Source organism: Gracilinanus agilis, chromosome 4 (genome assembly GCF_016433145.1).
Source record: "Gracilinanus agilis isolate LMUSP501 chromosome 4, AgileGrace, whole genome shotgun sequence".
In the NCBI taxonomy this organism is placed as follows: domain Eukaryota; kingdom Metazoa; phylum Chordata; class Mammalia; order Didelphimorphia; family Didelphidae; genus Gracilinanus; species Gracilinanus agilis.
Window position 1 is genome coordinate 82,556,648 of NC_058133.1, and position 27,926 is coordinate 82,584,573.

A 27,926-nucleotide genomic window follows, 5' to 3' on the forward strand; every position below is an offset into this window, starting at 1 on the left:
TATTTTAATTCTGAAAATTTTATTTAATTAATTAACTTAGAATATGTTTCCATGGGTATAAGATTCATGTTCTTTCCCTTCCCTCCTTCTTTCCCCCCTCCCATAGCTGACACACAATTCCACTGGGTTTTATTAATGGCATTAATTAAGTTACTTTATGTTGTACATAGTACTTCAAACTCAGGAACATACAGAGACATGGTCCTTATGGAACTTGTAGTCTATTAAGAAGTTAAAATACAAGCCCAGGTACCTAATAACATATATTAGGCAACATATGGGTTGCAGATGAAAGATATAAACCAAAGTACTTGTGAATAGTACAGAAAGATGTCCAGGAAGAATCAGGGATCATGCATTTCAGTTGGTGGTTAAAACATGGGCAGAAGGGTAGGTTAGTGGTTCAATGGATAGAGGACCAGGCCTGGAGTTGAGAGGGCCTGGGTTCAAATCTGGACTAAGATTTCCTAGCCCTGTGACCCTGAGTAAATCATTTAACCCTGATTGCCTAGCCCTTCTCTCTCTTCTTCCTTGGAACCAATACTTTATTGATTCTAAGACAGAATTTATAGGTTTAAAAAATGAGTAAAATTGTAACCTATTAGGGTACTGCCCTTTGAGATTTTTAAGACATCAAAATTCCTACTGAACACTGTATTTGCATGCATCAAAACTCACTTCAACAGGGAGTTCAACAGGGAGATATGGAAGGTCTTCAAACAAAGGGTAGGCAACAGTCTTTTTAGTTATGAACCAGATAGCCTCTGGACTCCTTTAAAATTCTAAGTCTGGGATTCAATGCTTCAAAATCTAGCAATATCCATTATAAAATTTATATTCTCTTTTCTTCTTTCTCCTTTCCTGCAACTTCATGCAGCATTTTCTCAAGCTGCTTTTTTGAAAATTTGCATCAGTCAAACTTGGCTTCATATAAGGAAAACATCTCTAAGTTAAAATTATATCTTCCTTGCTTCCTAATGGTTAAACTCCCATTTAAGTAGCTCCATTAATTTATATAGTTCTAAAATAAAATAGCACCTTTCTTTCAATATATTTCCTGAAATGGAACTTCACACTAGTCACAGTTCCAAACTAGGATCATTAGCTATTTTCCCTTTTAGAAATAAATTATTTAAGCTAATTTTCCCCCAGATATTTTTCATCTCAGATATTGACATATTTTCTAAGTAATGTTTAATGATTTTTAAATTTCATTTTTGGTTTACCTCCAAGGTGATTTTGTGTCAGTTTTTGCTCAAGTAAAAGCAATTGCTGTTTTTGAACAGACTGCCTTTCTGAATAGGATTGGAAATATTTTTTTCAAATAATCAAACCTTCCCAATATGCACAGTAAAATCTGAATTGGATGTAGTGTCTTTCCAACTGAGAAACAGAAATCAAAGGTGAATGAATTGCCCAGAATTGTATAGTAGGGAGAATATATGTGTATATACACATATATTTACATATATATGTTAAAAAACCTGTGTTTTTATCCATTGTAGGTCCCCCCCAAAGCCACCGTAGGTTCAAGTCATATTTTGTATTCACATCATCTTAAAAGGAAAACTCATAACCTCACCAATGTGCCTCTTACTAGAATAACCAAAAGATATTCAATGAAAAGACATTCACATAAGCCTAATAAAATAAATAAGGAAACCCATCCTTATCCCTGCTCCTCTCCTGAGGGACTTATTCTCCTATAAATACTTCACTTGGGTAGGAGAGGGAATTTGAGGACGTGAAAAAGACACATTTTAGAATGAGGTGGCATGCATAGGGACCTACTTTGTCAGAGAAGCATATTCTTATGGCAGCATCCTTGCTGGAACCCTTCTGTCCTCCAGTGTTCCTGTTGCCTGTTCTCTTCCACCTCCTATAGATTTCCTGCTATCATTCAAATTTTCTCATGATTTCACTGCAGGTGCAGTGCTGGGCTGCCCTTCTGGCCTATTTTCTCTGTTGCTCAACCCCTGGCTGCTAGTCCTCTGAGTCTATTTTGCTGTCTGCCAAATACTGTTGGATTAAATGCCTTTTGCTTTGAAATAATGTATCCTCTGGTTGATCAGAGAGCAGGGACATGGATGATGGCTTGAGAAGCCCTTCCTTCTACAGTGAGCGTTTCCTGATCTCTCCTTATAGCTAGTGCCTTCTCTCCCAAACAATCTTGTATGAATTTTGTGTATACCTTTCGTCAGAAGTCATTTTCTTCAGCTTTATAGGATGCTCTTTGAAGGAATATTTTGCTTTTGTCTTTCTATCTCTAGCTCAGTTCTTAGCAATGATTTGCTAAGATTTCTTGCTCTTGATTAAGCTGTCGAATTATTGTTGCTAAGGTCCCCCCTCCAATTCCTGTGAAAGAGGGGGTTTTAACTCATTTAGCAAAGTTTTAGGTTTATATCTCTCTTTTGCCATTTAAACTTTCAATGCCAGTCAGTTGACCAGCCAGTGGATTTCCTTCGGACTTAAGTTGTCTGCCTTTTGAATTCCTTTGGTTTTATATAACTTGACACTGAGTTCTTCCCCTCCCTTTGATTTTAGTTTGAAAAAAAATGTCTTTCAAGTCCTTTCTACTTCCATTGTGCCAGTTATCAAAAATGGACGAGCAGAATAGAGTTAGCAACTTTTTTCTCTTTCATTTCTATCTGTTATAAAATCATTATTTTTTCTCTATACATAAAAAGAATGAAATGATAATGGATTCTTGGTTATAACAAATCTCCTCTGACTCATTTTTAAAAAAAAACAGATTATTGTGTGTGAAGAAGACCTGCAACTGCAACACAGATTTTAAAAAAATACTCAGGGTTGTAAGAGTATAATGGTGAAATTTAACCCATTTTCCCTTGCTGGGGCAATTTCCTTTAATTATCAGTGATTCCCAGAAGCACAAAACCACATTAACCATATTATGTTAATAGCAAAATATATTTTCTCTGATAATCATTTTTAATGTAAGGAATCATTTTTCTAGACATGACACCAGGGATAAATAGTTTTCTCATTTTATTCTGCATCCCATAACTACTGGCAAAAATAAGTTTTATAGTACTTTTTCTCATAACAAGTTAGAGTCATTGAGTTACATGATGGGGTTAAATTGGCTTTTGCAAGTTAACTCGGGAATGTAACCAACATTGTTTCTATAGGAAAATCTGTCCTCAGTTCCAAAAACCTGATTTAAAAATGTTTGGACAGAAGCCCATTTGCAAGTTGAGGACTTCATGTATTTCCATTCATTCATTCATTCCTTTCACCATTTCCAGACCAGATGTACTGATTGAGCTGGGGAATAAGTACCAACATCCCTGCTTCTCTTCTCCCGCAGGAGAGGAAAATAACCAGAAAAAAAGGCTGTGGCTTTGACCTTTCCTTTCCTGCGTGGCACATTCACTGGATGAGGAAACAATATCTGCCTTCCTGATTCTTTTGCTCATTCTAAGAGAGAGACAATGATCAGGAAAGAATTAAATGAAGGTCTGCATTAATGTGCCTTTGACCAGACCAACAAGGGGTCACATTATTTTTCAAAGCAAAACACATTTAATTAAAGAGAATTGTAAAATAAACAAGGACAAACAGGATCCTCCTATATGAATAGGAGATTATTTTCCTCCCGTGGAAGAGAGAATGAGAAAATACACATGAGAATTTTCTTGAAGACAAGGCAGCTCGCTCTCTACACCTTTTTCTGTCTTTGGTGCCCCTGCTGGCTAATTTCTCTTGCAAAGCTACTAGTATCATCCTGCTTCTCCCGTGACATCCTGAGCAGTGGCTGCTCTGTTGAGTGGCATTATTATCCATTATTTTTTGCTCAATATCTGTCCATCTGCTGGTCCTCTGAGTTGGGGGTGCTCTCTGTCCATATTATTCTTTAATTAGATGTCTTTTGCTTTCAAATAATGTGTCTTCTGGCTGCTTTAGTAAAAGAGATATTGGGGACAGCTAAGTGTTGCAAGGGATAGATAGCCAGACCTGGAGATGGGAGGTCCTGGGTTCAAATCTGACCTCAAGTACTTCCTAGTTCTATGTCCCTGGCCAAGTCACTTAACCCCACTTGCCTAACACAGCTTTTCTGCCTTGGAACTAATGCTTTTTATCAGTCCTAAAACAGATGTTAAGGTTTTTTTTAGGCATTATCTGTAAAATATTATAAAGCACCACTTTCCACATCAATAAAGCATTTATCTCACCCCCTGTGGCAAGTAGTATGGTAGGTGCTAGGATTCCAAAGACAAAAATTGCAACAATCGCTGTTCTCAAAGGAATTTAACATCTATAAAGGGATAATTTTCTAATTCCTCCACCACCTCAATTGCTCATATCTTGTCCCCAAAATGACCTCGTTCCTATATTATTTGTGCCAATATACATGTACATGTTATTTCCCATAATTTGATCATAAGCTCCTCAATAATATACCTGAGCAGCTCCTCATGAGCTGTTTTGGTCAAGATAACTCATCAACTGGAAGCTTTTTTTTTCTGGGATAGAGCCTCTATGAATTGAATTAGACTGATCTTCAGGTGACAGACACACAGCCTGTGATTAAACACATGTTTCCCAGCCTGGTAAAACCTGTCAGAGATTATGATTTACTGGTACCGCCTTCAAGAACTTATTCCACAATGAAAGCATCAGTATGTAAAATAAACTGAAACTAGTTCTACTCAATTTATTTATTTATTTTAAATTGCTTTATGATGATAGTTTCTATTTTTTATAGCCTAAGTATGGATTCTCAGGCAGAAGAGCAGTAAGAGCTTGGCAATTGGGGTTAAGTGACTTGTCCAAGGTCACACAGCTAGAAAGTGTCTGAGATCAAATTTGAAACCATATCCTTATGATTCCAGGCCTGGCTCTCTATCCACTGTGCTACCTAGTTGTCTATTCTTTTTTCAAAGAGAATTTAAAGCATTTCAGTGGTATAATATATTAAACGGGCTTTTATGGGCCAGTTTAGGAATCAAACTATCATTTGTAACATTGTTCCTGGAGGAGAATGTATTTCCAGTTCCAAACAACTGATTTACAAATAAAATTTTGGACACAACCCATTCATAAGTTAGAGATTTTTTATATTCACCATCAAAGTAGTAGGACTAAGCTTTCACTGTTTCTAAGTATTGCTTTTTAAATAACTTGGGTCCTAATCTTTCCTCAGATAACTGTGTTCCTAATTCTTTCAACAGATAATACATTTGCTGTATTTGGGATCATTGCCTGTCTTGGTGGTGTTCTAATAATTATTTATTCCTTGAAAATCCAATAAGACACTTCCTTAATATTTTGTTCTCAAGTGCTCTTAGATCCTTCCATTACTCATAAGGACATAAAAAAGAGTGTCTAAGATGCTAACAATGAACTTAAATGGTTTCCTGTGTCAGAAAAAAGCACACAGATCCTATTCTTTGAGTAAAGAAAGGTTTCCCTGGAAAAAGTCATCTCCTTATGAAATGTAAGAGCTCCAATTAACCCACTTTTCCAGCTAAAACTTCAACAAAAGTTGCTACTCTTTTGGCCAAAGTTTAAGGCTGAGTTTTATACTGCAAATTTTAGCCATAAGAGACAGATATTTTGTTTGGAGTGCTAAGGCTCAAATTTTTTTAGTTGTATATTTGTTTTTCATAAAACATAAATAAAAGAAAAATCACTATTTTCATCTGCTTTGGTGAAACAACCATTTGGTTTGGGCGGCCTCATTTTACTTTACCAGCTTTTTTGCAACCATTTGTGAAGTTCTTCTGCTTCTAGAGTTAATCGGGTTCTCTGGGGACAATAGTATTGTCTATTGGGAACATCTGCAGAAATATTTGTCATTATTACAATCTCTTAATTTCATATGGAAGGACAGATGGATGGCACAATGGATAGAACCCTGGACCTGAAGGCAGTGAGTTCCAATCCAGTCTCAGACACTTACTAGGTATCCCTGGACAAGTCTCTTAGTCCTGTTTGCCTCAGTTTCCTCATCGGTAAAATGAGCTGTAGAAGGCATTAAAACACTCCAGTATCTTTGCCAAGAAAATCCTAAATTGGGTCACAAAGAGTCAGAAATGACTGAACAACAAAATTATTTCATATGATTTATATTGTATCTGTATATATTGTTATTTATATATGTCTATATATGACACTTATCTAATATATATACACACATTTGTATGTGTATAAATAGACATATATTCACATTTTCAGAATGTGAATATGCATATATTTATTTATGTGTGTAGACAAATAGATTAGAAAGATAGATGATAGACAGACAGACAGACAGATAGACAGAGCTAGACAGACAGATAGATAGAGATGATAGATAGATAGACAGACAGAGCTAGACAGACAGACAGACAGATAGATAGATAGATAGATAGATAGATAGATAGACAGATAGATAGATTACCAAATACTTGCAACTACCACCTCAGATGTTGTTGAAAACTTTTCTTCATCTTTCCCTTACTCTATTTGGCTTCACACATGTGGATTAAATGATTAGAAAAACAGTTTTCTAATTATTTATGAATAATTTGAATATGTGGCACTATGACCACAATTTCTTGATGGGAAATTTGATAATTAAGTGGCATTAACTCTTTGATGTCACTTCCATTGCCACATACTCTTACTGTTAGGCACTTTAGCCACCGTATTCCTTGGTTGCTGCATATCTTAACTCTTAGGTCAGTAGGGTATTATTATAGCATTAACTATACTTAGAGTAAATAATCAATAAATCTAAAATAACTTTTCCAAAAATCCAACTTATTATTCAAGAGTGATTTAAATATGAGGGTTGAATCTACCTTATCACTTTCTTTTATTTTTGTTATATTTCTTTTTTATTTTTAGATGTAACATAATATATGAAATATAGCAACAATATAATACATATGATTTGTTATAAATATATAATAAATATGCTTATACAAAGAGAAATAAATTCTCACATTAGCTATGTTCATTCATTTATTCCCTCCCTTTCACCTTTCCTGCCTCCTCTAAAAGGCAGGTAATATTATTTAAGTTGTACATATTTACTTATCTATCATATTGTGAAACAAAAGACATATTGCTTACATTAGAGAAAAATTCATGAAGGAAATAAAGTGAAGAATGGTATGTTTCATTTTGCATTCCTTCTATGTTGGTGGATATCCTTTTTTATTACAAGTAACTTGGAGTCATCCTAGATCCTTGTATTGTTGGTAATTGTTAAGTCATTAACTTTTAATCATCATAAATTATTGTTGTTACTATAGACAACATTTTTCTTGGTTCTGCTTATTTCATTTTGCATCATTTTATATAAATCTTTACAGGGTTTTTTTGATAATCTAGTTTGTCATTTCTTATGGCATAATTGTATTCATTTTACAATCATATACCACAAACTGTTCAGCTATTTCTCAATTGATGGAGATATCTTCAGTCTCTAGTTCCTTATCACCAGAAAAAGAGCTGTTATAAATATTTTAGAATGGATAGTTTCTTTTCCTTTTTTCTTGATCACCTTAGGAAATAAACTTAATATTAATATTACCAACTCAATACGTATACACAGTTATATAATTCTTTTGTATATCATTTCAGACTGCTCTCCAAAATAGGTGGCTCAGCTTATAGTTCCAACAACAACATATATGTCCCTATTTTTTCACAACCTCTCAGACGTTTTTCTATCAGCCAATCTGATAGATGCGAGATGATATCTCCGAGTTGTTCTGATTTGCACTTCTCTAATCAGTAATGATTTAGAGTATTTTTTTCAAATAGTTATGTATAGCTTCAATTTCTTCATCCAAAAAAGTCCAGTTATGCCTTTTGACCATTTATTAATTTGAGAATGACTAATATTCTTCTATATTTTATATAGTTCTCTCTATATTTCAGATAAGAGACCTCTATCTGAGAAACTGTCTACAAGAAAATTTCCCCAACTATTTGCTTTCTTTCTAATCCTGATTGCAGTTGTCCTATTTGTATAAAAACATGCCAATTTAATGTATTCAAAATTATCTATTTTATATTTCAAGTCCTTTTTATAACTTGTTTATTCATAAATTCTTTTCCTATCCATAAAACTAATTGGCAATGTGTTCCCTGTTCTAATTTATTTATATCTCATTTATACCTTGGTCATGTGTGCATTTTAATCTTATCTTGGTAAAATGGTGTAAAATATTGGTCTATATCTAGTTTCTGCCAAATTACTTTCCATATTTTACTAAATAGTGAATTCTAAATTCAAAGACTTGGAACTTTAGTTTTGTCAAACAAAAGATTATCATATTTCTATGACTTCAATAACTTTAATTCCCATCAGTCTACTTTTCTGTCTCTTAGCCAGTATTAGATAGTTTTATAGGTACTGTTTATCGTATAGTAAAAAAAAGTTCAAAAAAATGGAGGTGATAATTTTTATGTCATCATTTGTATATCATTTAGGATTTTTGTAAATGAGGAAATTCAGCCATATTATGTAAAATTCCATCCCCTGCTTGAAGACCAGATAGGTGATGATTTGTTTTAGTTATTTTACTAGTCAGCACTATATTTGCTAGTATATATGCACCAATATCTGCAAACATATATATGTACGTATATATTACCTTTCTTAGTCACATGTGAACACTATTGATTTCAATATTATCATTTTAGTTCACTAACTAAAACTACTAGATTATTTTTAGACAAAGTACAGTCTAACCAGGAGTATGCTGGTAAATTCTCCATCACTTTCTTAAGCCCAATCAACAAAACAAATCAAGTCCTCATTTGTAGTATCTGTTTCTTTCAAGATGTAAGTGCTCATGTTCAAAATTTTACAGTCAGCTTTTTCAGGCTATCTCTAAAACACCCCTGTATATAAACTTGCTTTTTTTACCTCATACTATAATTGTGAAACCTATTTTTATAATTTTTAACATTCTCCCCTAATTTTATCTTACTACTCTTAGCCCAGGATCCCAAACTGACAGGCACTTTCTTGAATCCCAATTCAGTCATTTGGCGTGTTAAATATTATTCTGAGCTTTGTGACATTTGCTGCCTGAGATGCACCACTGAGGAAACCAGTTGGATTGGTTCATAGTTCTCTCTTGTGTTTAGTCAGTAAAGTTCTTAGCCACATAACGACTTATTTCAGACTATAAAATAAGGAGTATTAGCAAGCCTCCAACTGATTACAGGATTAGAAAATCTCATTCCCTAGAGTAAATTCTCCCTATGTGTCGTGTCTCTCTCAGTGAAAACAGTCAAACAATCAGTCAGTCAACAAATATTTATTAAGTACTCATTATGAGTCAGGCACTGAGCTAAAGTGCTAGGAACATAAATACAAGTTAAAAAGAAAGACATTCTTCGAGGCAATGTAATGTACTTGGCAGAATAGGGGCAAGTGATAGTTTCTTAATAAGTTCATGCCCCCCCACCCCCATCAAGGAGATTGCATTCTAAGGTAGAAAACAACACATAAAGGAAGCTGAAGGGGCAGGGATAGGAAAGGTGCCTGATTAAGAGACATAATGGGGGAATTTGGAGGATTCCAGTCTGATGGGAATGAAGTGATAGCTGAGCTGGACAAACTCCTTAAATGAAGATTCTGGGAGGAGCCAGCCAATTAGAAGGAGGTGAAGAATACTCCAGAGGCATAAATCCCAAGGCTCAAGTGATTATCCAGGATGTAGAGGTTTCTAGGGCACGATGGAGAAACTCAGATGAGTAAAGGAAAATTAAAGGGAAAAAAATCCCCAACGCGAAAATTTTAAAATTTTGATTAGGTTACACAAAATATTCAGAAATATCAATTCTACTAATATTTATTAGGAACCTGGCTTGTACATCTTCTATAATACCTACTACATACCTGCAATAATACATAATATTTTTGTATTTCTTCCTAGATTTTTAGATCAAAGAAGAGATTTTTAAAGATTGATCCACAGTTTCCTATACATTGAATGCTTTGTAGTTGTTATGTTTAACAGCAAATAGTATAGATCATCTTCATACAAAATATCTCGGTTTCTATAGAGACAAGGAAAGAGACTAAAGCCTTTCAATTTCATTGATGTAGAGAAGTATCTAATGAAGAAACTTCTTCCATTTCAGATCAACATTTTTCCTGCCTTTCTATCTACATGTGTCTTTTTAAAATTACTTTTAATTTTAGTTAATTTAATTAATTAAAAAAACAACAGAACTCTTCTAATTTTTTACTGATGAAACTTCCTCAGAATATGCATTTATATCTGATGCATTTATATCTGACCAATCAGGAATGTTTGTACTTCTAGAACCCCCCCACCTTGAGAATGCAGGGAAGATGTTGAACGAGACAGTCGTGATTAACAGTCCAATTCAGCTTGAGTGTGAAGCATCTGGAACTCCTTTACCAGGTATCTTTGTTTTCTTTGGGATGTTGTACCTAATCAATATCTGAGGGATCCTGAGAGTCATAAAACTGTGAAAGTAATTTCTTTCTAAGCACTAATAAAAATTTCTAAGATTATTAGGGAATAAAGCCATGGTGTAAATAGTGTAAAAAAGGTGAAATGTTTGTATTCATAGTGCTATTTATTACATATAGTTCTATAATGTCTATTACATTAAAATAGATTAATATGATATACATATGTCCATTGCATACAAACTACACCATTTAATAATAATAATAATAAAAATAGAAGACTTAGTCCTTTAAATTTTGCAAAACCCTTTATATACATTTGATCCTGGCTATTCCCATTTTACAGATGCAGAAACAGACTGAGACAGGTTCATGAATATATAGCTATTAAGTCCTGGGGCCGGTATTTTAACTTATATTTTTTTAACAAGTCCAGTAGCTTTTCTCCTATACTATGCCTTTCCTTGAAGTCCTTTGACATTTATTCCAGTTATAAAAGATATACAACTGAGGCAACTGTTTGAATAGGGGATACAGCATTGGGTCTGGAGTCAGGAAGACACTAGTTCAAATCAAGCCTCTGATACTAGCAATGTGGTCCTGGACAAATCCTTCACCTCTTTGCCTCGGCTCCTCAAGGTCAAAATGGTGATGATAATAGCATCTATCTCACATTGTTGTTGTGAGGACCAAATGAGATAATATTTGTAAAACATGCTTAGCACAGTGCCTGGTACATAGTCAGCACAATATAAATGCATCTTCCTTTTTCCATCCCTCCAAAATACCAACATACAATAATAATAATGTTTTCCTTATGTTCTTCATAGGATAATTGTAAATGAAAACATTTTAAAATTATTATAGAAGTATAAGGCACTATTTCTATTGTCTTTATCTTTGAAATACTATATGTCATAATGCTAAACTACTATTACTGATGATAATATTGATTTCCAATATTTCCCTCATCCCACTAAGCGATGCTCTAGATCACTTTTTTATGATAATAAGAAGTTATTTGACCTTGAAATTATGTAAGATCAGATCCAGGCCAATCTTTTTAGAGAGGAAGGACCAACATTGAAAAATATGAATAGCACAAATTAAATGTTTGCTATCTAATAATAATTATCTCTAACCTCAAAGAATGACAGATGAAAAAAATATTTCTCTACATGAAACAGAGATATAGCCACAATATTGGGAAAAAGAAAGACTTTCCACATGGTAGGTGAATCTCCAATAGTGAACTTTTGTGAGAATGTGACAATAATCACATAGGATAGGAAGGTATGGATGGGTTGAAATCTGCATAGATGAAGGAACCTCCTGCAATGATGAGGTCTTGGATCCATCTGAATATTTAAGAATAAGAATCATCACCAAAAAGATTTTCTAAACTGAAGCAAATTAGAGAGCCAGCTTGATCATGGGGCTAAGTGACTTCCTTTATGGCAGTTGTGCTATAGCTTTATTCACACTCACTTTTCTTCTCTGGAATTCCGCTTTCAGCTATTACATGGTATAAAGATAATCATCCACTTTCAAGCTCTGCTGGTGCCACTTTCTTGAAAAGGGGACAGATCATTGAGATTGATAGTGCTCAGATTGCTGATACTGGCATTTACAAATGTGTAGCCATCAACATGGCAGGAACTGCTGAATTATTTTATAGCCTACAGGTTCATGGTAAGTATCACCCATCCTAATTTATTCCTGACAGTGAACAAGGAAGAGCTTATTAAAAATCATTCAAGGGAGATATTAAACTTTTAACACAAGGATTTATTAGTTCATAGTAAATTATCTTATTTTAGAGACTGTAGCATTTAAAATATATTGACATATGGTTATTCTTTAAAGCATTTTAATATCTGCTTGATCTTTGAGCATATTTAAATGGTTTCTTCTAACAAGCCATAAAAATCTTAATGGCCAGGGTTAATAATTACATTTATTAATAAATTTTCCTTATAATCACAAGTGCCTTGACCAAAAAAACTCATTCCCTCTCTAAAAAGAGAGTCACCATGGAGCAGCCACAAAGGACATTCTTCTGGGAGTCAAGAGATCTGAGTTCCAATCCCAACTCTGCCAGTGTCTAGCTATCATAGGAAAATCAATACATTTCTCTTTATCTGTTTCCACAACTTTAAAATTTGAGTAATAATGTTTTCCTTGTATCCTTCACAGGATAACTGTAGATGAAAACATTTTTAAATTATTATAGAAATTTGAGTCATTATTGCTATTGTCTTTATGTTTGAATTAAATCATTTTTAACATTAGCTTGCCTTGTAATTCTTCTCTCTTTTAGTCCCCCCATCAATTTCTGGCAGCAATGACATGATCTCAGTGGTCGTTAATAATCTGGTGAGGTTAGAGTGTGAAGCCAGAGGCATTCCTGCACCAAGTTTGACTTGGCTAAAAGATGGTAGCCCTGTCTCCAGCTTCTCTGATGGAATCCAGGTACTTGCTGCCACTATTCTAAAGAAATGAACCACTTCTAAGTGAAAAAGAAATAAAATTAGGACAAGAAAATATGTCATTAGAAAAATCTATGAAAAGATGATAGAGGTCTGACCTTGGAATTAGGAAAATCTGGGTTCGAGTTCTCCTCCACACCTATTTTTAGTTGTGCAAATATAAATAGAGCATGAAACTTTCAGAACCCGCAACAAATCATTGTCTATGATTTGTAGACAACTTGCTTCTCTGCTTTAATAGGGGAAGTTTGCTTACAGAGGTGAAAACAATGATTTCCATATTTTTATATATATACACATGTACATCTCTTTGTATATACATACACATGTACACAGAGGCAAACAAATACATGTGTAGATACAGATATTTATTTTCATAGCTAAAACCTTGGAAAAGACCATTATTTCTACTGATCATTGTTTGAAGGATGATCACTTAGTTTTAAATATATGGTTTATTTTTTTAAGCCAGAGAGGATTTTAAAATATCAGTCTTAAAGAGAAATATAAACATTTGAAAGGAAGAATTAATTCAGGAAAGGTTCTTTTAGACTTTGAAAGGCAAAAAAATAAAATCAAAACTATAAAAGGCAGAAATTCCCTCAAAAGTAAAGTTTGAGATTTGAGGGAGGAAAAAAAATCTTGATCCTTTTTTAGAGCACAATTCAATTTCAACAGTTCCCCAAACAATGATATATCTTTAAGGCATTCTGCTAAATATTAGAGATATACAGATGGGGGAAACGATTCAGATTGTTAGCCTAAAGGTAGAGAACTAGTGAGCTAGAAACAGTGTAAATTTTTTCTAGAAATTCTATAAAGACTAGAAATTGGCAGAGAAAGATTGTCAGTTCTGGCCAGTGAGATGTTGATTTATTTTGTTAGACTATTGAGCTATTTTATTAAATTCAAACAATACAAACTCCTGAAGTGGTGCCATATTCAATTTTTTTCTGAATATTCTCATTGGGCTGTAACCAATCACCATGTTTAATATAACTATAACTTTAAATAATATGAAATCAGATATATGCAAGCACCAAAAGGTATTTATTATTTACACTAATTAAAACTAAACTGTACTTATTTTTTACAAGGGAGGGCTCTATTAGAGGGGCAAGTTAGCAATAAATAATAGTGAAGTAGAAAGAAAAAAGAAAAGCATCAACAAAACATTTTAAAGTTCTATTATAATGATGAGAGTTGACCCCAAAGAAGATAGTAAAAAGTGTATCCCACTCTTTCATTTATGAAAGTCGAAGACTATGAGTGGGCAACATGATACATGCTCTCAGACTAGATTAAAGTGTTGGTTAATTTTACTAAGCTTCTTTATTCTCCTGTTTTGTTCTGATAGTTCTCTTGTGAGTGGATACATACTTTTGGAAATAAAGATAATACCAAAACACAATATCAATAAACATTTCAAAACAAAAACAGATACTTGCAATGATGAAAAATTTGTAAACTAGCATTTATTAAGCACCTACTGTGCCAGGTGCTATATTTAGCACTGAGGATGCATAAAAAACAAAGCAAAAGATAATCCTTTCTCTCAAGAAGCCAACTGTATAATTAATACATTTGCCAGATTCTGTGTTGTCAGCTAAGTATAAAATAACTATCTTTTGCTAAATATTTCTTTTCTGGATTAAATCTACTTTTTAGCTGTTTAATCAGAAATAGATAAGTAACAAGTTGAGGTTTTATGTAAGGAAAATCTCCTAACAGCCAAAACTAATCCAGTTTGGAAAATGAAATGGGGCTGCTTTGGGATGTAATGGACTATGCGTCAAGGAGGTCTTTAAGTATAGCAAGTTAGAGAATGATTAAAATAGGTCAGAGTGTATTTTGTGAAAGGGATTTCAGGGATCTGTCTCTGGTCCTGCCATCGTTAAAATTGTTAACATTGCTCTAAATACAAAGGAAAAAAAGTGAAATAGTCTCCAATCTCAAGGAGGTTACATGGTTACATTCTTTATGGAAAAATAGTCTGCCCAGGTCAAATTATATCTAAAGTATTGTGCATGGTTCTAAGTGTTTGCCACATTTTATAGAAAGATGGTTGATAAGTTGAATGAGGAGGACAACCAAAAAAGCTGAATGTCTTGAGAGGCCATGTGAACCAAAATTTTCACCTTTGAATTTTTGCTAGATCTTGTGTTGTTAGCTAAAGTGTAACAACTACCCTCTGCTACATATTTCTCTGGATTAGTTCTACTTTTAGATATTTAATTAAAAATAGATAAGTGGCAAGTTTAGAATTTATATTAGGAAAGTTTCCTAAGAGTCAAAGGTAAACAATTTGGAAAGCATAATGGGACTACTCCGGGAAAGTAGTAAGCTCTGCTTCAAGGAGATTTATAAAAACTGACTAGATGACCTTTTGCCATTTATATTTTAGAGAGATTTTTAGTCAGGCACAGGAAGAAATTAGATGGCCTCTGAAAACCCTTCCAACTCTAAGATTCTACAAAAATCTATGAGGTTGCATGTGGTCTTGGATCTAAAGGGAAAGTTTCCTGTTGATTAAGTTTTGTTGAGTAAAAATTTAGAAAAACACATTGAATCAAATCAAAATCAAAGCTTACTTTTGCCTTTTTTTATGGCAAATTAGTTTCTCTTCTAACCTCTTTGGCTTTTTTTCTTTCAATAAGGCATGTTTTCTTTAATCTTTTCTCGTTCTAAGCCTTTAAAAATCTGATAGAAGATAAATATTGACTAGTGAGGTGAAAAAATAGTCATAGTTATCATCCCTTAATGATTTTTAAAAATTTTAATCTAACAGCATTTATTAGTAAGAACTGGATAAAAGAATTGAATTTAAGATGAGATCAATGTTCCACTGGTGGTACCAATTCCAGATAGGAAACAGCATGATTAGTAAAAAAGAGCATTAAAACTAGAGTTGGAAATCTAGTGATCAGTTATTGACTCTGCCCACTAAGTCCCTGTGAATTGGGGCAGGTTGATGTATTTTTTTCACTATGAATTTTGGTTTCCTCATAAAATAAATGTGTCTAACTTGGTGATTCCTAAGATCTCTTCTAATTCAAATGTTCTATTAATCTTAGAAGGATTAAAGTTCCTAAATGTTACAAAAATTTTACTTTGTTTCATAATTTTAGGTAATTATATGGTGCAGTAGTTAAAACATTATTTAATTCAAGTTAAAGATCTGAACTTAAATCTTGCCTTAGACACTTACTAGCTGTTTGATCCTAGGCAAGTCATTTAACAACTCTCTGTCTCATTTTCTTCATCAGCAAAATGGGGACAATAATAGAAACGATCTCACCTGGTTGTTTTGGATATTCAGTGAAGCATTTGTAAAGCTCTTTACAAACCTTAAAGCACCATATAAATGTTCTAGCTATGATTATTATCTTTATTTTTGAAAACCTTACCTTGTATCTTGGAATCAGCACTATATACTGATTCCAAGGCAGAAGAACAATAAGGGCTAGGCAATGGACATTAATTGATTTGTCCAGTGTCACAAAACTAGGAAGTGTCCGAATCCAGATTTGAACCCAGACCCTCCTGTATCCAAGCCTGGATCTCAGTCCACTGAAGTCACCTCATTGACTATTCTATCTATTATTATTATTATTATTATTAACTTACTGAAATAATTGTTTAATAGAGAATGTCTATTCAACTTAATTTCTTATCTTTTCTCTAACAGGTCCTTTTTGGAGGTAGAATCTTAGCACTGACTAGTGCCCAGATCAGTGATACAGGAAAATACACCTGTGTGGCAGTGAATGCTGCTGGGGAGAAACAAAGGGACATTGACCTCAGAGTACATGGTGAGGAATACCCGTCGTCTTATCTATTATGAATATATATCAGTAAGATTATAAGGGGAAGTGAAGTGTTTATAATATTCATGAAAAGCAGCAATGATATTTAAAATCTTTGTTCAATCATTTTTTAGTAGTGTCTGATTCTTCATGACCCCATTTGTGGTTTTCTTATCAAAGATATTGAAATGGTTTGTCATTTCTTTCTTCAGCTCATTTTACAAATGAGGAAACAGAGGCAAATAGGGTGAAGTGGATTTCCCAGAGTCTTATAGTATCTGAGGCTAGATATAAATTCAGGAGGAGGAGTCTTCCTAACTCTAGGCCCAGCACTCTATTCATAGTTCCACTTAGTTACCTCATGATAATTAATGTAATCAACTCAAAACAAGAGTCTACTAAGCTACTTTAAAAAAAAAAGTTTTTTTTTTTATCTTTGATTTTTTTTTAAATCTTGGAACCAAAAAGAAACACATGAGGTTGGTGTTTATAGAGAAATATTTGAAGAAAAAAACCTTAGCAACAGCTCTGCAATTTGTAATCTTCTTCCAAAGCAACCTAACCCAACTATTTTACTCAAGAGCACGTCCACATGTTCTATTTTTACTTAATTCTACGTTCAAAACAATCAACAATGAGCCCATACCCTTGTTAAGACACTTTTATTAAATACTAAAATATATGTAAATATATGAACAAAATTCATAATTTTTATTATTCTTGTTGCCTGTTTTATAGGGATAAGACAAAAGATGTCTCTGATTCTCTTGGACCCTTTTAGAATGTAGTCCACTATAGTAAATTTAGAACCCATTTGATCTTTATTTTTTTAATTTAAAATTTTTTATTTATTTAAACTTCATACCAGGAAATACTCCATATTTTTAGCACACTCAATGCATATGATACTTGTTGATATTGTCCAGTAATTATAAATTAAAAACTAAATTTAAGATGTTAATTTTACATCAGAAGACATGTTTATTTCATTAGTCGGTTAATCCAAAAGCACTTAGCATGAGTCATGCACTATGCCTGGATACTGGAGATATAAAGAAAGGCAGAAGATAGTTCTTGCTCTCAAGGCACTCACATTCTAATGAGGGGAAACAACTTGCAAATGACTACGTACAAGCCAGAAATATATAGGATTAATTGGCGAGAGCATAAGGGAAAGCATTATGGCTCGGGGAGAAATGGGAAAGGCATCTTACAGACAGTGTTATCTTACCTGGGATTTCAAGGAAGCCAAGGAAGCCAGTAAGCAGAAATGAGAAAGGAGAGAATCCAGATGTAGGAGATGGGCAGCAAAAATTTCCAGTTTGGAAATGGATTGTCTTATCTGTAGAAAAAAATCAAGACTAGTGCTACTGGGTTGTAGAACAGTAGAAGGTGGTAGAGGTTAAGTCAGGCATAAAAAAAGACTGGAAACATTGGAGGGCACCAGGTTATAAGAAATTTTCGATGCCCCAAAGTGGACTTTATATTTGATTTTGGAAGTAATAGGAAACTTCAAGAGTTTATTGACTAGAGATGTGACCTGGTGGACCTTTAAGATCTGTTTCCCAGCTGAGTGAGTAGAAGATAGATCAGAAAGGGAAGGTTCTTGAGGCAAGAAGACCAACTAGTAGGATTTTGCTAATAGTCCAGGCAAGAGATGATGTGGGTCTACAAGAATTTGCACTGCTTCTGCTTCTCCTCTTTCTCCTCTTCCCTTCCTTCTTTCTGCTTCTCTTTCTCCTCCTTCTCCTCCTGTTCTTCACTCCCTCCTTCCTCTCTCCTTTTTCTTCTTCCTCTAAAACAAATGCTTTCACTCACAGAGCATACATTCTGGCAGGTTCTACCAAGATAGAAATACTCTACATAAAGACGTGGCAACCACTGGGAACCAGCTGCCTAAATTAAGAGACCCTTATATTTCCTAATTCCAGAGCTAGAAGGTGCCTCAGAGGCCATCTAGTCTGACTTCCTCATTTTACAATGAGGACACTGAAGCCCAGGGACAGGTTGAGTGACCTGTCCAAAGTCACACATTTTAATAGTGTTGCATACAGGACATGTGTGAACCTGAACCAAGGTCCTCTAATTTATTACTAGTTTGGCTTTAGGACAACATATTTCAGAATTTCAGACAACAAATTCAGAAACCATCAATAAAAATGTGGTGATATTATAATCTGTACCAAGAGAAGAAATAACTATGCAAATAAGTCCACCAGTCCTTGAAGTATTAATGAAAATGGAGAATTAATAGCCAAGTGCCTTATTAGATTGTAGGTATATTAATCTTTCGAAGAGACAAGTCTTCTGCAGATTTACATAAGGGGAGAAGAATTCCATTTTGCCTAGAATAGGAACAGTTATTCCCTTATCTTTACATCTTTGGAACACATGTTGTCTTACCATGAGGACTTAGAATAGGAAACTTGGGACCAATAATTTTGGATTTCCATCATATTTCTATTTTAAAGAACTCAGAGAGCTCTCCCAGGGATAACAAATTAGGATCTCAAATAGTATAACACTGTGGTGTCTGACTAAAAAATTACATTCAAGCATAATGCATAGAATGAAAACGTAACCTACTGTGAAGCCTTCCTTAAGAAACATGACCAGGAAGCTAAGTACGAATAACATAGAAAGAAGCTGAGGGACTGAAAGGTCAGGACCCTCTTTTCCTCAGACTAAACAAAAAGTTGGGAGCAAGAGACAAGAGAGATAAAATATATTTATTTGTGTAATGCATATCCTTCAGAGTAATTAGATTCATTTTAATTTATGTTCTCCAAGAAACAAATACTCTATTGTTTTTGCAGTCTGCTTCTCAGTTTTGAAAATTGAGTTTGTTTTTGAATTTGGTTCAGCTCTCTTAACTGCGGAGAAGAGTAATTGAAGGATAAAGTATTTTGAAATAAATTAGTATTCTGCTTTCTTTGGTTGTTTCCGACTTTCAGTTCTACAAACATCCATAAAGAATTCAGGCTCTTTTGTGAACACTACAAAGAAACAAAGATAAACATATTTTTATACCAGCACTGTTCCTCTTATCCACAGGGACCAGACTTTCCCTTAAATTATTTCCAAATTGTGAAATTAGCTATTCTGTTTAGTGCTTTCTTTGCTAAGAAAAATAGAAGAAAACGTAATAAAAGTATATATTTGTATGGCATATTAAAAAGTGACATTGATCGTACTTATGATATTACTGTTAAAGCAATTTTAATGTCAATCAAGTTAATTGATTATCTTTTAACTGTGACAGAACTATGGCGTTTCTCAAACACAATTCAAGGGTTTCCTGTCTACTTCTTTTTTTCCCTCCCCCAAAAGATGACATGAAACATAATCTTATGCCAGATGTTTGTGTGTGTTAAATTTAGCAAAAAGGAAAAAAGCATCACAAATCAATGCAAAATGTATTTACTCAAGTGTCCAAATGGGTCTGCTTAAGTCATTGTGTAGTGTACTTTTTCCAAGAGCAGCAATACCTCTGGAAAAAGCTTACACACAGAATTCATTACATATTAGCAACACATAGAGAAGGAAGGCAGATCGGATTATCTCAGTGTGAGAATCTATAATTCTAATTCATGTTTAGATTTTGTCTTTTTTCCTACTTGTGGCTTCCAGAGAGAAATTAGATTATTTGAATAATTATAATATCAAGTTCTACAGGTCATCCCTGTTAAAAAAATATCATTATATAACAAAATTTCTATATTTCAAAAACATTTCCAAACCCAGGGCAATGCCCTACTTAGTGAAGTATTATTTGATAAAAATAAAATTCCATTTTAAACAAAGAATTTAGAAAGTTTCTTAAAGATGGATTTATTCAAATGGTTTGCTCTTTTGTACTGATAATTGGTTTTATTTTAACAACTTTATTCTTTTCAAAGTAAAATATAAGTACTCAAAGGAAAGATTGTTAGAGGCCAAGCAACTCTTTAGAATGGCCCCTTTTGTGGCAGTCTTAAGGTTTTTTTTAATGGTTTTTATTTTAACTATTATGTAACTCTGAAAGAAGACTCCTTAAGAACTTATTCAATCTATCTTCTCATTCCTGGTTAGTTCCTGGAATAATTTCAATTCATCCCACCAAAAAGAAATAATTATTTTCTTTATGTTTTGCCCTGTTTAAAGGAAAACTTTTTTATAGTCTTCTTCAAGAAAATATTCCAGTACCTGACAATCCTTAATATCAGAGAATCCTAATTATAAATTTAGTACCCTGCCTCTTGTACTATATTTGTGTGAATAGCCAGTCACTAAGCTACTTGTCTCCTTTCTTAATTGTTGGTTTACACCCACCAAATCTAGTTAATATGTAATTAAGAAAAACAGTATGAAATAGTAAGAAGAACAGAGGAATTACATTCTGGTTCCATATCCACCTCTAAATGGAATCTCGGTCTGGTCATTTAACTTCTTTAAGTCTTATTTCCTCATTTTTTAAAATAAGGAATTAGGTTAGATGGTCTCTAATGTGCTATATAACCCTGAAGTTTGATAATTCTATTATGGTAGCATTGTTGTACTTTACAAATAGTATACTTTGAAAACAAACTTGCTTCTTCCTCATTAATGAATAACTCCCTCTTTTTAGCATAATCACTATAATTTCCATAGTTAAAACCTAATTTTTTTATATTAGGTCATTTCTATTGACTGTAGTTTTGAGACCTTCTAGACCCTTATTTCTGCAAGTTAAAGATGAGCCCTTGATGAGGAATATCTGTTTAAAATGAACAGATTTAATATGTGCCTTAGTTATTGCTGAATCCTAAGCCAGCTTTCTTAGGACAAGGCATCAAGAAAATATGCCAGACTGCCTGCAGAAAGACCATTGTTGATAACCAGCAAAATACTTCATTGCATCTCATGATGATTAATGAAGATTAAACATGCACTGGCCCCTTCCTGTCTGAGAAACATCTCTTTCCATCTTTTGTTTAGTTCCACCAAATATTATGGGAGAAGAGCAGAATATCTCCGCCTTCATTAACCAAGCTGTGGAACTACACTGTCAGAGCAATGCTATTCCCCCACCCATTTTGACTTGGTTAAAAGATGGGCGACCCCTGCTAAAGAAACCAGGCCTCAGTGTCTCTGAAAATGGAAGTATTTTGAAGGTAAAACTTATGTTTACTGTCTTGTGTTTTTTTTCCACATTCACAATTCAATCAGTAGCTGCTTTAAAATTTACCGAATTTTATGAAAATGCTTCTCATTTCCTCCTGGAAAAGTCCAAATACCATTTCCAGGGTAATAAAAGATACTTGCCTTTCATACTTAAATCAATGTAAGTGTTAAATTATACATCTCTATTTATTTTACTATAAGCCTTTTTTTTTAAACCCTTGTGTATTAAACCCGGTGTATTGTCTCATAGGTGGAAGATTGGTAAGGGTGGGCAATGGGGGTCAAGTGACTTGCCCAGGGTCACACAGCTGGGAAGTAGCTGAGGCCGGGTTTGAACCTAGGACCTCCTGTCTCTAGGCCTGACTCTCACTCCACTGAGCTATCCAGCTGCCCTACTATAAGCCTTTTTGATATTTATTTTGGAATCTTTGAGCATATGTCAGCAAAGAAATAATACTATAGTTTCATCCTCAATTAATCAATAAATATTCATGAAGAACATTGAAAAATACTATGCAGAATTATTCTAAATTCTATAGAAAAAGCAAAGAAGACATGGTTTGTGTTCTCAAGGAACTGACAACTTAGTTAAGGAAACAGAAAATAATATTCAAATTTTTAAATTGCTTTCTGTCATTTGTGTAAATTGTGCTCTCAAATAAAAGCACAAGGCCAGCAAAGAATTTTTGGCCCTCAAATTCAAAACATTTGGAATTAGAAAATAAACTTCTAGCTATTGAAATAAAATTCAACAAATTATTCCCATTTAATTGTATTGTGAACTCATATAATTAAGATACCAGTAGCTTTTAAAAAATCAAATCAGTGAATTCTATTGTAAGATCTTATAATTCCATGTTTTACTTTAAAGATACAATTAGTAAGTGAGAAAGAATAGAAAACATGCTGACTCTTTATTACTCTAAATGTAAAGCTTATATTTTTGTGTTTAAAAATAGATATTGCCTACCTCACTGAAGTATGGAGGTAACTGTGCTCAAAGCTGTGCTGATAGATTTCAACCAAATTTTGGTAAATTCCACCAAGCAGAAAAGTTATCAAGTCTGACTATGGTGACAGAGCCCATCTACAGTTCAAGGGCAAAATGATGAATTCTTTGGCCATGATAACCTTTGAAATGAAGAAAACTGCAGAGAATGGTTCTGTCATGTACAATACTCTTTCTCATCTGAAGTGATGATGTTGAAATACCAAGAGCACAAAGAATCAAATGCTTGACTTATAAACATTAATTTAATGATCATATATAAATAAAATATATAACTATAATAACTAATAATTTCCATAATTTGGAAATCTTTGTTTGGCAACCAGCAAATTGTGGAATGAGAGGAACTAAACTACAGTGATACTGACATTTTCTCTATACTCTATAAACAGCTTGAAAATCTAAAGACATAAAAGGAAAAAAAAATTTATAAGAGTAAAGAAATCGTAAAGAAGTTGGGACTCATTAGAAAGAAGGGCAAAATATTCTTCTTTAGGCTAGGCTGTCTGTGCCCAAAGACTATATAAGAGACAGACTTTACTAGGATAGTTGGTCTCACTGCACATCTGTTCAAAATTAGGGTAAAGATCACCAGGAAAGTGGCTTACCACGAATTAAGAAATAATCCATATAATAACTGCAGAGAAATATAGGAAGACTGATTTAACTAATCCAAAGTAAAGTAAGGGGAAGCAGGAAAACTATATGTCAACACTATAGAAATGTAAATAGAAAAACCAACAACAAAAACTGAAACTAACTTCCTGATTGTAATGGCTAAGTTTGACACTGAAATGAAGAGTTAGAAATTTTACTTCTCTCCGTTCTTGGTAAAGGTGGCAGACTGGTCAAAAAACAAGGGTTGTTTTTTGATGAATTACTTTGCTTTTAACTTTGTTTTTTTTTAATTTCTTCAAAGAATTATTGACCTCTGAACAGGGCAATAATAAAAGTTAAATAAAAATAAAAGATTTTCATGAAAAATTAGAACAAAAAGAAAATAATTGCAACTTGGGCACCAATGTCTGTTGTGGAGAATGAAGGGTTTTTTATGTTGACTTTTTGCTTTCTTCATGAAACATGTGCTGAGTTTCTATTTTTTCTCCTGAATCTATTTTCATAAAACTTGTCTACATTTTTTCTAGTCATTCTCTATTCCTTTGCACTCCATTATATATCTTTTGTTTTTAAAAAAGTCTAAATTCCTTCACATGTAGTGGTGCATGCCTGTACTTCCAGCTATCATGAAAGTTAAGACTGATGGATCACTTAAACTCATGAGTTATGATCTGTAGTGAGAACTGCCAATCACGTGTTTACATTCAAGTTCAGCATCACTCAGCTGCCAGAATGGTACTCCTAAAGCACAAGTCTAAGCATGTCATTTCCATGCTTCATAAGCTCTAGTGGCTCCCTCATGCCTCTAGGATCCAAAATTCATTGATTTGGCATTTAATTCCCTTTACAAGTTTGTTCCAATCTACTTTTCCAGCTATATTATTCACCATTATATGATTAAATTATACCCTTTGCATACTCTTTGGTCCAGCTACACTCATTTTTTATTATTCCTCACATGGAGCATTCCATCTATAGTTTCTGTATATTCTGATTCCCAAGGCTGAACTATCACTCTTGCCTCCTAGAATCCCTACTTTTCTATAAATTGCAACTCAAATGCCATGTTCTATACAAAAACGTTCCTATTCTGCTCCACTGATAATGTGTCTTTGTTTTCATTTATTTGATTTATATTTATAATCACATTTTCTCTCTTAAAATATAAATGCTTTAATGATGACTTTCATTTTTTTATCTCTGCCACTTTTAACAGTGCCTACCATATTATATGTGCTCTATAAATGCTGGTTGATTGTTCAGTTTTTATTGAGAATCAAAATTGAATACAGAATAGAATTAGTTTTGATTTCTCTACCTCTTTGAAGAATGAAATTATCAGTAAGAAAATACAAGAATGTACTGGGTATTCTGCTTTTGGAAAAGATAGTATTCTAACAGATATCTAGATAAGTGAAGTTTCACATCATTCCTATATCATGACAGACTTTGATTTGTTTCCCAGATTCCTTTTTCTATATAGGTGGACTATCATATAGACCAATTACAAAATTACTTTTATTTCATCTTCATTTGATCTTCACACAAATGCTTTCCAGTGTGCTTCCATTTCCTGATTTTTGCCTTTTCTCACATGAGTATTCTTTAATAAACTTAATCTAGTATATTTTTACTACTCACTTATATTTTTGCCCAATTGCTAAGTGCCCCTTAAGATCTTCATAGGCAATATCACTTCTTAAAAACTTGACAGCTATACTGTATTTCCATTTATTTGTCTCAGCAAATTTATATCTTCATCTTCCATTCTTTCCTTTTTACCTCAATCTTTTGTTTCTCTAATTTGTTTTACATATCTCTTCTAATTTACCCTGCCTAATTAATAAATAATAATAAAGCTCCCTTTTCCTTGTGCCATCCCTTTAGATCCTATCATTTAATGTTTTTTTCCTCTTTAAAAGTGAGTCTCCTTTCAAATTTAGCCTTCCTTTAGATTGAGATAGCCCTCTTTGGTTTGTCCTCAAGTTCTCTTAAATGTCTCCTCCCCTAAATTCAATTTGTGACATTTCAAAGTACACCCCACCCTCCCACATTTTACCTCCCCACCTCCCCCACAACTCTCCATCAGAGTTTCTTGAACTTTATCAGAAAAAAGCACATATTAATTCTCTGAAATATCTAATTATAATTTAGAAAGACTTTCATGGCCTTGAGGCATGAAGGGCATCCATTACTATATAAATGACTTTAGCATATACTCTGAGAACCTGTGATGTTTGATATTTTTGAAGTGTTTAACAAATAAGATTAATGTGAAAAATTTAGGTCAGATTATATTTGAAAGCCCTAAACCTTGTGAACTTTAAATTCTCTTATATCATAATTTTCTTTTCAGATTGAAGGAGCACAGGTTCAGGACACTGGTCGCTACACATGTGAAGCAACAAATGTTGCTGGGAAAACTGAGAAGAATTACAATGTCAACATTTGGGGTAAGAGTAATCTATATTTTCCAAGAAAAGCAAAAGATAAATTCAGCTAATTATTATTTGTTGTTTTATTTTCCTGTGAATTTCTAGAGGACAAAAAACAAGGGCTGGCTAATTTCATTTATCTGTACCTACAAATATTAATACATAACATTAGCAAAAAATTGCTTTAATTTAATGATTAGATTATTAAAATATATCCAATATAATTATTTAAAGATAAGTTATATAATTTTTAAGAGTAGATATATTTTAATGTTATAATTCATTATTAATAGCCATTTAGGACTAGGCTGTTGTCACTAAAAATTCCAGGATTAGTCTTTAAAAAAACCCCAAAACTTTTACCTTCCATCTTAGTATTGATTCTAAGGTAGAGAGTGGTAAGTGACTTGCTAAGGGTCCCACAGCTGGGAAGTATCATAGACCAGATTTGAACCCAGGACCTCCCATCTCCAGGCATGGCTCTCTAGCCACTGAGTCACCCAGATGCCCCACCTAGGAGGACTGTTCTTAAGCAGCCCAGACAATGATCAGTGTAGATTATTCAAGGAAACACTCAAAATTGTACAGCATATCATGGCAGATTATAAAAGGTCAACTTACTGAATATCTAGTATGTTACAAGCTAAAATTATATAATAGTAGCTCACCGTCTTTTGTGGACTGATAGACAACAAATGTCTATACTATAAATATTCATACCTCAAAACATCCTAGAAAATTCAACCAATAATAGAAACCATTGTAGACCTTCATAATAGATCAGATTGTTGTCCACAGTTGCTTTATCATAACATTTATCCATAAAAACCTAAATGTTGTCATGCCAAATACTCATGATTCCCATGCTCCTTAGAATGAAAAGCTTTTTAAAATTTAGAAACCTGGCAAAAAGATTTAACTCTCCTGAGAATAGAATGCATATCATTCCTGTTGTTTTGTCTGCTACTTCAGAAATACTAAGGTTGTTTTCAGCGTTCTTATAGGACTGAATCCTTTTATTCAATTACAAAATGTAGTTTATTTATCTACTTTTTTAATAGTTCATGAAGCTTTAAATATAAAAGAATAATAGCAGAATCATGACTTGTCTGAGTACTGTTTTTATCTTTGCCCACTCAAAAAAGATTGCAGAAAGTTGTTGTTGAGTCATATTTTTTTATGTCTGACTCTTTGTGACTCCATTTGAGGTTTTATTGACAAAGATACTGAAGTAGTTTGCCATTAACTCCACCAGCTCATTTTTCAAATGAGGAAACTGAGGCAAATAGGGTTAAGTGGCTTGCCCAGGATTACACAACTAGTAATTATCTAACGTGTCAGATTTGAACTCAGATCTTCCTGACTCCCCTGCCCATTGCTCTATTAATTGATCCATCTAGCTGCCATGATAATAAGTAACTAATGATATTTATGATAATAAGAACCTAATAATAATGATAAAAGTAACTAATAGCTATATTGTGCTTATAGGTTTGCAAAGCCCTTTCAATACATTGATTCATGACAATTTCATGAAATAGAATCTTCAGTTTCTTTTTCTCATTTTACAGTGAGAAAACTGAGGTTCGTAGTTTTCTTTTGGTTGTATTTTATTCTTTAAATCCTGTCTCCCAGTCTCCTTCTCAGGATGGAAGTGCAACGGCTACTCATGGACCAACCAGTCTAGTTTGTTTGCTATGGGAAGTCTTTTCCAATTCTGACCTAGGTTGGTTCACCCCTCCTTAGGCAGCCATAGACAGTAATGCCAAATTTAGAACAGACACTCACTTGGTTTAGCCCAAAGCTTCTCAGAATTCTAAAGCTGGAGAGATTTGCCAGCTTTCACCTCCTCAGTAGCAGAGATTGCAGATATAAAGCAATGCTTGATTCTAGCAGATTCAGAGAGCTTAGGTGGCATGAACACAGTATAACCTTATCAAATACAGAAATATCACTGTATATCACACAGTGTCCTTAAAACTCAAAACATTCTTACAGGATAATCTGTTTTCA

General features: G+C 33.5%; 1 protein-coding gene across 1 annotated transcript in view; it reads left to right on the forward strand.

Moving 5' to 3' along the window:
• HMCN1 (hemicentin 1) overlaps positions 1–27,926 on the forward strand; it is a 526,219-nt gene that overhangs the window by 326,270 nt on the left and 172,023 nt on the right. The window contains exons 37-42 of the mRNA XM_044672125.1: positions 10,302–10,403; positions 11,930–12,106; positions 12,735–12,886; positions 16,592–16,715; positions 21,666–21,841; positions 25,835–25,931. Coding sequence (XP_044528060.1) covers positions 10,302–10,403; positions 11,930–12,106; positions 12,735–12,886; positions 16,592–16,715; positions 21,666–21,841; positions 25,835–25,931 — 828 coding nt within the window. The remainder of the gene's footprint in view (positions 1–10,301; positions 10,404–11,929; positions 12,107–12,734; positions 12,887–16,591; positions 16,716–21,665; positions 21,842–25,834; positions 25,932–27,926) is intronic.